The sequence below is a fragment of the Vombatus ursinus genome, unplaced genomic scaffold (assembly GCF_900497805.2).
Source record: "Vombatus ursinus unplaced genomic scaffold, bare-nosed wombat genome assembly UNPS02014973.1, whole genome shotgun sequence".
In the NCBI taxonomy this organism is placed as follows: Eukaryota; Metazoa; Chordata; class Mammalia; order Diprotodontia; family Vombatidae; genus Vombatus; species Vombatus ursinus.
The window spans coordinates 10,131,057-10,144,220 of NW_020954751.1; the positions used below are offsets into that span (position 1 = coordinate 10,131,057).

General features: G+C 34.3%; 1 protein-coding gene across 2 annotated transcripts in view; it reads left to right on the forward strand.

The window, feature by feature from the left end:
- Positions 1-13,164, forward strand: part of EFR3A (EFR3 homolog A) — a 163,023-nt gene that overhangs the window by 74,720 nt on the left and 75,139 nt on the right. For both annotated transcript variants that reach the window (XM_027845506.1, XM_027845507.1), the window contains 2 exons: positions 913-1,062; positions 3,685-3,822. In XM_027845506.1, coding sequence (XP_027701307.1) covers positions 913-1,062; positions 3,685-3,822 — 288 coding nt within the window. The remainder of the gene's footprint in view (positions 1-912; positions 1,063-3,684; positions 3,823-13,164) is intronic.

The following is a 13,164-nucleotide window of genomic DNA, read 5'->3' on the forward strand; positions in this document are numbered from 1 at the left end:
TACATTTAGAGACTGGGAAGAGGTAGAAGATTCGATCTCTACCTTTTAGAAGACCCAAGAGTTGTTGTGAAGACCAATGTTGTGGAAGCCCAGAAAGTAATCTAGAAAGAAGGGATGGTGATCAACAATGTTAAATGTTGCAAGGGGGTCAAGGAAGATGAAGACTGAGTAAAAGTCATTGGCTTTATCAATTGGTCATTGTAAAGGTCATTGGCTACTTTTGAGAGAACATTTTGGGTAGAATTCTGGGTATAGTTATCCTGTGGACTGTTTGATTTTGAGGTTTTAAATTACCAGAAGTGGAGAGTTGTTGGGGACAGATTACTTTATGATAATACTTTATGAGAGAGTTGAGGGAAGCATTCGGTGAGTCTGGGCACAGGGAAGACCTGTTCATAACTTTTCATATTTTACTCAGCAACCAGAAAACATGTTCCTTTTAATTAGACATCTAACGACTCTAGATCACTTAGTACTCCTGGTCTAGTCATTATTAACTTAGACCTTTGTACTGTTTGTAATATGTTTTGTCTTTCTTTCATTGGAAAATTTTACACATGCATACTCATAATCATACATGCATACACTGTTTCTCTTTTTAAAAAACTGACATTAATTATGATTTTAAAAAAGATTTATCAAATAATTATTTTAAATATATAATAAATCTTCATGATATCACTATTTGATGTCTTAGCCAGGGATTATTAAGCTTTTTCCATTTGCAACCCATAGTTTAAGAAGTGCTGTGACTTAGACTTTGGTGGAAAGTGATATTTACATTTTGTTAACTTTGAGGTATGATTATTGTTTTTTATATTTGTTGTCTCCTAGCTAAGCCAAAAAAAAAACCTAACTTTTCTTTCTCTGACTTAAAAAAGAATTAAAATTCTTTCTCTTTCCTTTTGCTAGAATCCGCATAGCTGGGATACGTGGAATTCAGGGTGTGGTTCGCAAAACAGTTAATGATGAGTTGCGGGCAACTATATGGGAACCACAGCATATGGATAAGATAGTTCCATCTCTGTTATTTAACATGCAAAAAACAGAGGATGTTGACAGGTACTGTATAAAATTTCTTAAGATTGACATTTTTATGTAAACTATAAAAATATAACTGGAATCTGAGTAATCACTTATGTGGTAAACTTTGGGGGTGGGAAGTTTAAAGTTCTTTGTTAAATTTTTTTTGAGTTTATAAGCATTTACTTTCTCTCCTCCACCTAAGGCAAAAAAAAAAAAACTTTTAATAAATATGCACCATCAAGGAAAACAAATTCTTACATTCTCCATGTCCAAATATGTGTGTCTTATTCTGCCTATATAGTCCATTTTTTCTCTGTCAGATGGTGGGTATTCATTATTTGACTTCTTGAATTATCATGTTTGGTTATTATCTTGATCAGAGTTCTTAAGTCTTTCACAGTTGTTTATTGTTATAATGTTGTTACTAGTTTTTCTGGTTTTGCTTACTTCATTCTACATCAGCTCATACAGGTCTTACAGGTTTCTCTGAAACCATCCATTTCATTATTTCTTATGGCACAATGATATTATTATAATCATTTGCCATACTTTCTTTTGCCATTCTTCAGTTGATCGGAACCTCCTTAGTTCCTAGTTCTTTGCTACCCGGAAAAAGAGCTACAAATATTTTTTGCACAAATGAGTTATTTTTCTCTTTTTTTGATCTCTTTGGGCTATCATCATTTGGGCTAAGGTTCTAAAAAGCCACTTGTTTCTTCTATATTGTCTATAGGACAGAGGTATCAATATGTAGCCAACCAGATTAAAATGTAATTGGAAAATGTTTCACAAAATAAATAAAAATATCTTAGAACATAGATATTGTAAATAACTAAGTTATTATGTGGGCTAGCAGAGATCTGTTTCTGTTTGATACCATTGCAGGAGTATTACAACTAAATGGAATTGGGAAGATCCAAGTTCAAATGCTACCTCAGACACTTAACTAGCTGTGTGAGCTTGTTCCAGTTACTTTACCTCTGTCTAAGTTTCCTTATCTCTGAAATGGAGATAATAGCACCTAACACCCAAGGTTGTAGTGAGAGTAAAATGAAATTTTTTTAAAAGTACCATGCAATCCTTAAAGTGCTATGTAAATGGTATCTGTATTTTAATTAATATTACTTGTTATCATATAGCTCCTTCTAAGTGCTCAAATGAATTTACCTTTATAAGGTTTTTTGTTGTTTTTTTTTGTTTGTTTGTTTGGCTTTTTTATATTTCAGAGTTCCTGCTCAGCTCTGGACTTTTTATTGGAAATGCTTGAGAGCCCTCTATTCTAATAAAAGTCTTTTTTTCCCTCTGTAGGATTAAGTTATAAGCCTATATTTTTTCCCTTTTGGAGTAATGTATTCTAATAACTCTTCCTATATATAGAAGCTGCCAAGTCTTTTGTGACCCTCACTGTAGTACCTTAGCATTTGTGCTTCTTTTTGTTGTTGAAGTCATGCTGATTTTTTGGGTTCACTTTCACTTTTAGGTCTCGCTAACCATCTTTTTCATTTATTTTGGAATTCTTGGAGTAATCAAAGTCAAGCTTATTGATCTATAGTTTGCAGGCTCTGTTATCTTCCTTTCTTATCAGCACTGGAATTTTTTGTCCATTTGTAATCTTATAGTACTTTCTCTGCCTTTTTAAAGATCACTTATACTAAGTGATTCAGCAATCATAACTGCCAGTTCTTTTTCTACCTTGAGATACAGTTCATCTGGTCTGTATGATTTGGCTTTATCACGGTGTGCTTAGGAGTTTATTTACTTTCTCTTGACTTGTCTTGGGTATCAACTCCCACTTAGCCATTTTTCTATCCTTTATAGTCAATATTTCTTACTCTTTGGCCAAGACAACAGGTGCAAAATAAGAAGAGTTAATCATTTTTGCTTTCTCTTAGTAGTTAGATGTTTTTTCATCCACCTTTGTGGTATGTTTCTACTTAAAATCTACAGTTGATTCTCCTTATTTGTGGCAGTATGTTCTATAGAGTCATGATGAGCACTCAGTTAGCAAATGCTGAACTATTTCTTCTAAAGGAACTACAGGGATAGGTTCCTGTGAGCCTCTGGTCAGAATATTTACTTTAGCCCTTTCTTGAGTGACCTCACATACAGATTGATGAATTTCCTCTTCATTTTTCTGAATATACCATGTTTTTTGATTCATTAACATTGAACTCATGTCCTAAGTCATGCCTGAATGAACAGCTATTTTCTCTGTAAGGCACACGACAGCCTTCCTGCACTTAGGAACACTAAACAGCACTTCAACACTGTATTTGGGAGCCATTTTCAACAGTGAAATAACCAACAAAAAGCACAAAAATATGAAAAACTTGGGCCTCAGAAGTCAGTGAAAATGATACTTGTTTACAGTATGAGAGTTGAAACAAAAAAGGCAGCGTTACCTTGTTCGACTTCAAATTGGAATATGAGTATCGGGTGACTCAGAGTTTTTGTTGCACTGTGCATGTGAATGAATGAGCACAAAAATTCTGTGGATATTGCTTTTGGGGTTACAAATACATTTTAGTGAGTCGCTGAATTCACAAATAATGGAATTCATAAATAATGAGGTTTGGCTATACTTGTATTATACTTTACAGTCAGAAATTGGTGATGGAGAGTCTTTAATTCATTCCCTATTGTTTTCCTCTTTATCAGTCGAATAGGCCCTCCTTCCTCTCCTTCAGAAGGTGACAAAGAGGAAAACCCTGCTGTGTTGGCTGAAAACTGTTTCAGAGAATTACTGGGCCGAGCAACGTATGGGAACATGAGCAATGCCGTTCGACCGGTTTTTGCGTAAGTAGTGTTTTGTTGTTGTTGCTTTCTGATCGCCCTGATTCTATGAAGAATAATCTTTCTCAGTAGACCATTGAGCTATATGAGTAACATCTTCATTACTGAGTAGCTAATTTATTAAGTATTTTTCATGACATATATAAGAATGAAAACTTTTTTCTTTTTAATTCTCTTTGGGATACAGACCTAGTAGTGGTATTGCTGGTCAAAGGGTATGCAAAGTTTTGTAACCTTTTGGGCTTAGTTCAGTTATATGTTTTACTTCCTCCTTGATAAATCAAATTTAATTTAAGTAATGTTTTTGGCTTCCCAGTACTCAAATCTAGTATTATGTTTTGGTGATTTGCATATAATGTGATCTCTTGGTCTCTAGTTAGCATGGATAAGGTCATTTTTTTCTAGGAAAAGTTAATGTTAGCTTTTATTCTGAGTTTTTTTTATTTATAGTATGTGTCACTACAGTGGTTGGATTAGTTCACAACACAACCAGTAATGCACTAGTGTACTTATTTTTCCATATCCCTTCTAGAATTTGTCATTTTCCTTTTCTATTGTATTAGCCAATCTGATAAGACTGAGGTGATATCTCAGAATTGTGATTTGCATTTCTTTGATCAGTAGTGACAGTGCATTTTTTTCACATGACTATAGATAGCTTTGATTTCTTTATCTGAAAACTACCTGTTCATATTTTTCTACCACTTATCAATTGGGGAATGGCTTGTATTCTTATAAATTTGATCCAGTTATCTATGTATTTGAGAAACAAGACCTTTATTAGAGAGGCTTGCTTTAAAAATTGTTTCCCAGATTCTGCTTTCCTTTTAATCTTGGTAGCATTGGTTTTGTTTGTGCAAAAACTTTTTAATTTAAAATAATAAAAATTATCCATTTTATATCTTGTAATGTTCTCTATCTTCTATTTTTGGCCATAAATTCTTCCCTTCTCCATAGATTTCATGATTAAGCTTTCTTGCTCCTTTAATTTGCTTATGGTATCACGCTTTATGTCTAAATCTTGTATCCATTTTGACCGTATCTTGGTACATTGTGTAAATTTTGGTCTATACCTTTTTTCTGTCATATTGTTTTCCAGTTTTCCCAGCATTTTTTGTCAAATTAGTGAGCTCTTGTCCCAGAAGTTTGGGTGTTTGGGTTTTCCACACAGTAGATTACTATGATCATTTATTACTTTGTATTATGTACCCAAACTATTTCATTGATCCTCTACTCTATTTCTTAGCCAGTACCAGATTGTTTTGATGATTACTGCTTTATAATACAGTTTGAGATCTGGTACAACTAGACCGCCTTCCTTCAATTTTTTTTTCATTAAATGTCCTGATATTCTTGACCTTTTATTCTTCCAGATGAATTTTGTTATTTTTCTAACTCTATAAAATAATTTGTTGGCAGTTTGGTTGGCATGGCACTGAATAAGTAGATTAATTTAGATAGAATTGTCATTTTTATTATATTGGTTTGGCCTCCCCATGAGCAATTAATATTTTTCCAGTTGTTTAGATCTGACCTTATTTGTGTGAAAAGTGTTTTGCATTTGTATTCATATAGTTCTTCTATTGTCTGTAGTTATTTTAAATGGAGTTTCTCTTTCTTTTGCTACTGGACTTTGTTGGTTATATATATAAATGCTGATGATATATATGGGTTTATTTTGTATCCTGCAACTTTGAAGTATTTCAAGTAGTTTTTTATTTGATTCTCTAGAATTCTCTAAGTATACCATCATATCATCTGCAAAGAGTGATAGTTTTGTTTCCTCATTGCCTGTTCTAATTCCTTTAATTTCTTTTTTTTTTCTCTTATTGCTGTAGCTAGCATTTCTAGTACAATATTGAATAATAGTGGTAATAATGGTCATCCTTGATTCACCCCTGATTTTATTGAAAAGGCTTCTAACTTATCTCCATTATAGATAATGTTTGCTAATGGCTTTAGATGAATATTACTTTTCATTTTAAGGAAAGCTCCATTGATTCCTATGTTCTCTACTATTTTTAATAGTAATGGGTGTTGTATTTTGTCAAAAACTTTTTCTTCGTCTATTGAGATAATCATCTGATTTCTGTTGGTTTTGTTTTTATATGGTAAATTATGCTGAGAGTTCTTCTAATATTGAACCAGCCCTGCATTCCTGGGATAAATTTCACCTGGTCATCTTGTACGATCCTTGTGATAGGTTGCTGTAATGTCCTTGCTAGTGTTGTATTTAATATTTTTGCATCAGTCTTCATTAGACATATTGGTTTATTGTTTTCGTTGTTTTTACTCTTGCTGACTTAGTTATTATAATATTTGTGTCATAAAAGGAATTTGGACTTTTTTTTTCATCTGTTTTTCCAAATAGTTTATATAGTATTGGGATTAGTTGTTCTTTAAATGTTTGGTAGAATTTGCTTGTGAATCCATCTGGCCCTGGAGAATTTTTTCTTAGGAAGCTCATTGATGGCTTGTTCAGTTTCTTTTTATAAGATGGAGTTATTTAAGTATTCTATTTCCTCTTCAGTTGTTCTGGACAATTTATATTTTTGTAAACATTTATCCATTTCATTTAGATTGTCAGATTTATTGGGATATAGTTGGGCAAAATAGCTCCTAATTGTTTTAATTTTCTCTTCATTGGTAGTGAGTTCACCCTTCTCATTTTTGATACTGATAATTTGGTTTTCTTTTTTTTTCAGTCAAATTAGTCATTGGTTTATCTGTTTTATTGTTGTGGTTGTTTTTTTCCCTATAAAACCAGGTCCTATTTTTACTAGTTAATGGTTTTCTTAACTTTCGATTTTATTATCTTTTCTTTGATTTTCAGGATTTACAATTTGGTGTTTCATTGAGGATTTTTAATTTGTTCTTTTTCTAGTTTTATTAGTTGCATGTCCAATTCATTGATCTATTCTTTCTCTGTTTTATTGATGTAAACATTTAGAGACATAATTTTCTCCCTAAGTGTTGCTTTGGCTACATCTCATAAATTTTGGTATGCTGTCTCATTGTAGTCATTTTCTTTTAATGAAATTATTGATTGTTTCTATGATTTGTTCTTTGATTCACTCATTCTTTAGGATTAGCTTATTTAGTTTCCAATTAACTTTTAATCTATCTTTCCACTGTCCTTTACTGAATATAATATTTATTACATTATAATCTGAAAAGATGCATTTAATATTTCTGCTCTTCTTTATTTGTGGGTCTTTTATGTCCTAATACATGTTCAATTTTTATGTAGTTGGCGTGAACCAGTGAGAAAAAGACATATTCCTTTCTATCCTCATTCAGTTTTCTCTAGAGATTTATCATATCTAGATTTTCTAAAATTCTATTTACCTCCTTAAGTTTTATCTTACTTATTTTTTATTGGATTTATCTAGTTTTCATAGAGAAAGGTTGAGGTCCCCCACTCATATGGTTTTATTGACTATTTCCTACTATAACTCAGCTTCTTTTTTTAAAAAATTGGGTGCTGTACAATTTGGGGTTTCTATGGTGTTAATATTGATATTACAGTTATCCCTTCCACATTGCAGGGGTTAGGGACACGATGTCCCCACAATCTGGAAAATCCATATAAAATTTTTTGGTCCTCCCTTGCATACTAGAGAGGTCTGATTTTTTTCTTTTTCTTTTATGGGGTATTCATGGTACCTTACTGTAAAATTTAGGTTGATATTATATAATACTGTACATATATTTTATGCATTTCTGAGTTTCTAAGCTTTTTCTTTGTTGTCTGCTAGACATCACATGTCATCTGCAGCTCCCACAAAACTCACCCAAAATTCCCATTTAATTTTATGTCGACCTGTGAGATATCAAAACCGCAATAGAGAAAGTCATAATGTGGAATCGATAACTGTACTTCTTTGTCTGTGGTACCTTTTAGCAAGATGTTAGCTTCCTTCCTTATCTCTTTTAGTTAGATCTATTTTTGCTTTTGTTTTGTCTGTGATCATGATTATTACTCCTGCATTTTTTACTTCAGCTGAAGCATAATAGATTCTTCTGTAGCCCCTTACCTTTACTCTGTGTGTGTCTGTGCTTCAAATGTGTTTCTTGTAAACAACATATTGTAGGAGTCTGGTTTTTCATCTACCCTGTTATCTGTTTCAGTTTTATGGATGAGTTCATATCTTTCACGTTCACAGTTAATTATTCACAGTATATTTCCCTCCATCCCATTTTCCCCCCTGTTTATCCTTTCTCTTCTTTGTACCCTGTCCCTGCTCACAAGTGTTTTGCTTCTAACCACTGCCTCCCCTAATCTGCCCTCCCTTCTATCAGCCCCATACCCCTTACTTTTTCTTAGTGCCTTCACTTCCAACTTTCCTATAGGATAAGATAGTTTTCTCTACCCCCGCTATTCACATGTTATTCCCTCTTTGAGCCCGTTCTGATATGAGTAAGGTTCAAGTATTGCCGCCACTCCACCATCTTCCCTTCCACTGTAATAGCTCTTTTGCACTCTTCGTGTGAAGTAATTGATCATTCTCTATCTCTCCTTTTCCTCATCTCCCAGTGCAGTCCTCTTTTTCACCCTTTATTTTGGATATGATCCAGTCTTAGTCAACTGTACCCGCGCCCTCTGTCTATGTAAACTCCTTCTAACTACCCTAATAATAATAAAATTTTTAAGAGTTGTGTCATCCCATGTAGGAATGTAAACATTTTAACCTTATTGAATCCTTTTATATTTTCTCTTTTCTGTCACCTTTTTATGTTTCTCTTGAATCTTATCTTTGAAGATCAGATTTTTTTATTCATCTCTGGTCTTTTCATCAGGAATGCTTGAAAGTCCTCTATTTTTGTTGAATGTCCATTTTCCCCCCTGAAGGATTATACTCAGTTTTGCTAGGTCGGTGATTCTTGGTTGTAATCTTAGCTCCTTTGCCTTCCAAAATATATCCAAGCCCTCTGATCTTTTAATGTTGAAGCTGCTAAATCCTGTGTAATCCTGACTGTGGCTCCACGATATTTGAATTGTTTCTTTCTGGTTGCTGGCAGTATTTTCTCCTTGACCTGGAAACTCTAGAATTTGACTATCATATTCTTGAGGGTTTTCATTTTGGGATCTCTTTCAGGAGGTGATTATTGGATTCTTTCAATTTTTCCTTTATCCTCTGGTTCTAGGGTATCAGGGCTATTTTCTTTGATAACTTTTTGAAAGATGATGCCTAGGCTCTTTTTTTGATCTTGGGTTTCAGCTCATCTAATAATTCTTAAAATATCTTTCCTTCATCCATTTTCCATGTCAGTCCTTTTTCCAATGAGAAATTTGACATTTTCTTCTATTTTTTCATTCTTTTGATTTGATTTGATTTTTTCTTGATGTCTCATTGAGTCATTAGCTTTAACTTCCTCAATTCTAATTTTTAAGGAATTATTATTTTTTTTTTCAGTGAGCATTTGTACCTTCTTTTCATTTGGCCAATTTTAAGTAGTTTTCTTCAGTGGATCTTTGTATTTGTTTTTCTATTTGGCCATGTCTACTTTTTAAGGACTTGTTTTCTCCAGTGAATTTTTGTACTTCTTTTACCATGCTTCCTTTACCACAGATTGTTGACTTTTTTTTTTATTTATTCTCTTACATCATTCTCAATTCTTTTTTCAATTTTTATTCTACCTTTCTTATTTTATGTTAAAACTCTTCTTTGAGTTCTTTTTGAGCCTGAGACCAATTCATATTTTTCTTTGAGGCTTCACACATAGGCATTTTGATACTGTTGTCTTCTGAATTTTTGTATTGATCTCATCTGTCACTATGGTAACTTTCTATATTCAGGTTCTTTTTGTGTTTTTCTCTTTTTTTCCTGTGTACTTCATGACTTTTAAATTTGAAGTTAAAGTTGGGTTATACTTTTGTGGTGGAGGGTATACTGTCCCAAGCTTCTTTTGCAGGGATATGGGGCCTTGCTGGTAGACTGCACCAGAGGCTGTGGGTTCTTCCTGCTGCTCTGTACTGTAGGCCTGGGGATACTGGGGCCTTGCTGCTAGGCTGTACCATGAGCCTCTGGACCTCACCACAGGGCCGGGCTGGGGGCTGTTGGACCTCATTGCTTTGCTGTGCTGGAGGCTGCAGGGCTTTTCCTACTGGGCTGCCCCATGGGTCTCTGGGCTTTCTCTTGGGTTGTGCTGGGGACCACAGGCTTTGCTGCTGGGCTGCTGTGGTTGATATGGGGCCTTGCTGCTGCTGGCATGTCCCAGAACTCAGGGCCTGGCTCCTGGCTTGTTGTGGCACAGACTTCTGCCAGCTTTGCCAGATGCTGCCTCTGTTGGACTGTGCTTCCCTTTTATCCTGGTGAGACAGACATTTCTTGATTACCTTCTAAGTTGTGTTGGGCTGGCAATTTTTTTTCTTCTCGTCCTTCCATTGGTTCTGCCACTCCAGAATTCATTTTGAGGCATTATTTTCTAGTTGTTTGGAGGTGAATTTGAGAGAGTTCAGGTGAGTTGCTGCCTTACTCTGCCATCTTGGCTCTATATTTTTGTTTTTGTTTATTTATTTATTATTTTATTTTTTCTTTCACTTCTTGTTTCTCTGTAAAGAATAAGGTAAAGCTCAAAGAGGGGGATAAGTTTAAGAGCACATGATGGAGAGAGGGTTCTGGGAAGATGGCAAAGTAGACCTGATAACTTTTGACTCTCCAAATATCCTCCACAAAAAAAGATATAGTATCACCCCAGAGGGAACGTAGAGCAGCGAAAATAAAAGTCAGGGTAAATCAGTTATTCTCCTAAGATAATTTGAGAAGACCCCAGAAAAGACCTGACCTCCAGGGGCACAGGTTCCAGGTTCCACCTGAATGAAGTGCAAACACCTCCAGGCCAACTCTGCAGAATCAACAAACAAGCCCTGGGGGCAGCTAAGGTTGAGAGGCAGCCTCAGCCTAGAAACTTTCATCTCAACTGACAGTGTGGGGGTCTGATGGCTGAGTGGGAGAAGATTGAAAGACTTTCTACTCTCAAGGGACACCAAGCACAGCTGTGCTGGCAAGACATGACCTGGGCTGCGGAAGCTGGGGAGAAGGAGCTAGCACATACCTGGTGAGTACACTAGCAGAGGGCCAGGGACTCTGCTGGTTGTAGGCACTTTCAGGAGAGCAGAGTCCCTGGTTTCCATTCCAGGGCAGAGAGAACAGCTGAAATTTTCAGCCACTGGAGGGACCATAGGGAATAAGATCATTTGTGGGACAGCATGGCTGGTAGCCTTACCTGTGGCTTAAGAGCGGAAAGTAGAGCCCAAGATTGAGCCCTATGACAGGCCTCAGAAAATAACAATAAGAAGGACTGAGGCTTAGGGCATCATCCCCATACCGTGGGACTAGAATTTGATTACACTAATAACTGCTAAAAAATAAAAAATTAATAAGCAAAGGAAAAAGACCCTAACCATAGATAGCTACTATGGGGATAGAAAAGATCTGGGTTCATATTCAGAAGAAGATAATGGAGCTTAAAAAGCCATTCAGTGACTTTTTCAGTGAGAAACATCTAATGGTCCCAAGCACAAAAAGTTATTGTAAGAACTTAAAAAAGGACTTAAAAAATCAGAAAGATTGAGGAAAATTTAGAAAAAAAATAAGAACAATCCAAGAAAATCAGGAAAATTGTGAAAAGAAACTCAACCAACTTGAAATAGAGAATTAGAAACTTAAGGAAGAAAATAATACCTTGGAAACTAGAATTGGGCAAAGGGAAGCTACTGATGTTCTAAGACACCAAAAAAATAATGAAACAAAATCGAAAGAATGAAAAAAATGGAAGAGAATGTGAAACATCTCATCACAAAAGCAACTGATCTGGAGAACAGATCGAGGAGAAGCAATATAACATTATAATTTAAAAAAAAAAGAATCTTAATATAATATTACAAGAAATTATCAAAGAAAATTGCCCTGAAGTTCTAGAATAAGACAGTAAAGCAGAAATAGAAAAAATCCACTGATCACCACTTGAAAGAGATCCCAGGAAGAAAACTTAAAGGAATATCATAGCCAACTTTCAAGGCTCCCAGGTTAAGGAGAAAATATTGGAAGCAGCAAGAAAAAAAGTAATTTAAATATCATGGAGCTACGATAAGGATTAGATAAGACTTAGTAGCTACTACACTGAAGGATTGTAGGTCTTGAAATACTATATTTCATAGAGCAAATGAGCTGGGGTTACAACCAATGGTAACTTACCCAGCAACATTAAGTATAATCCTGAATCCCACCCCCTCAAAAACAGGACATTTAATGAACTGAAAGATTTTCATGTATTTGTGACAAAAACAGCAGAACATAAAGGAAAAGTAGACATATAACATTCAGTAGAAATACAAGGTTAAGGAACAGGAGAGCAAGATACAGGTAGAAGTAAAGCAGAGGAGTGAGGAAGGATAGGAATAGAATGAGAAGGATAGTGAGGAAAAAGAGAAAGGAGGAAAATATACAAGAAGTAATTATAGCTTAGATTGTGAATGGGATGAATTTACCTATAAAATGGAAACTGATAGCAGATTAAAAATTTGAATTCAGCAATATGCAGCTTTCAGGATATGCTGTAAAAATGAGAGATACAGAAAGATAAAGGGCTGGAGTAAAATTTATGTAAAAAAACATAGGTAGTATTCATTATCTTAGATAAAGCTATAATAGATTTAATCAAAAGAGAAAAACAGGGAAACTACACTATGTGTCAGCAATATTATTCAGTATTGTTTTAGACCACTTAAATAACTAGACAATATAAAACACCTGAGATTATCCCTGCCAAAATGGCCATATGAACTATATGAAACTAAACATAAAACACTTTTTATGCAAATAAAGTCCAATCTAAATAATTGAATTAAAATCATTGTTCATAGGTATGTAAAACCAACATAATTTAAAAAAATCACAATTTTACCTAACTAATCTATTTATTCAATATCATTCTAATTGAATTACTAGAAAAAATAATCTCATTAAGTTAAAAAAAAATAAAGTTCATTTGGAAGAACAGAAGGTCAGGAACTTCAAAGAAACCAGGGGAAAAAAAGATGTAAAAAAAGCAGATTCATCAGTATCTGACCTTAAATTGTATTATTAGGTGAGAGCAATTGTTGAAGTATAAAATAGATAATTTTGATCATTTTAAATTAATATTTTTTTGCATAAATAAAACCTATGTAGCCAAGAATAGAAGGAATGCAGAAAATTGAGGTGAAAAAACTTTCATAGATGATCTCTCAGATAGGATGTGATTGGATTGGAATATTGCTATGGTGTAGGAAATGCCGAGCTTGGTTGATTTAGAAAAACATGGAAAAACTTGGACTTATGAAGGAATATGCTATCTAAC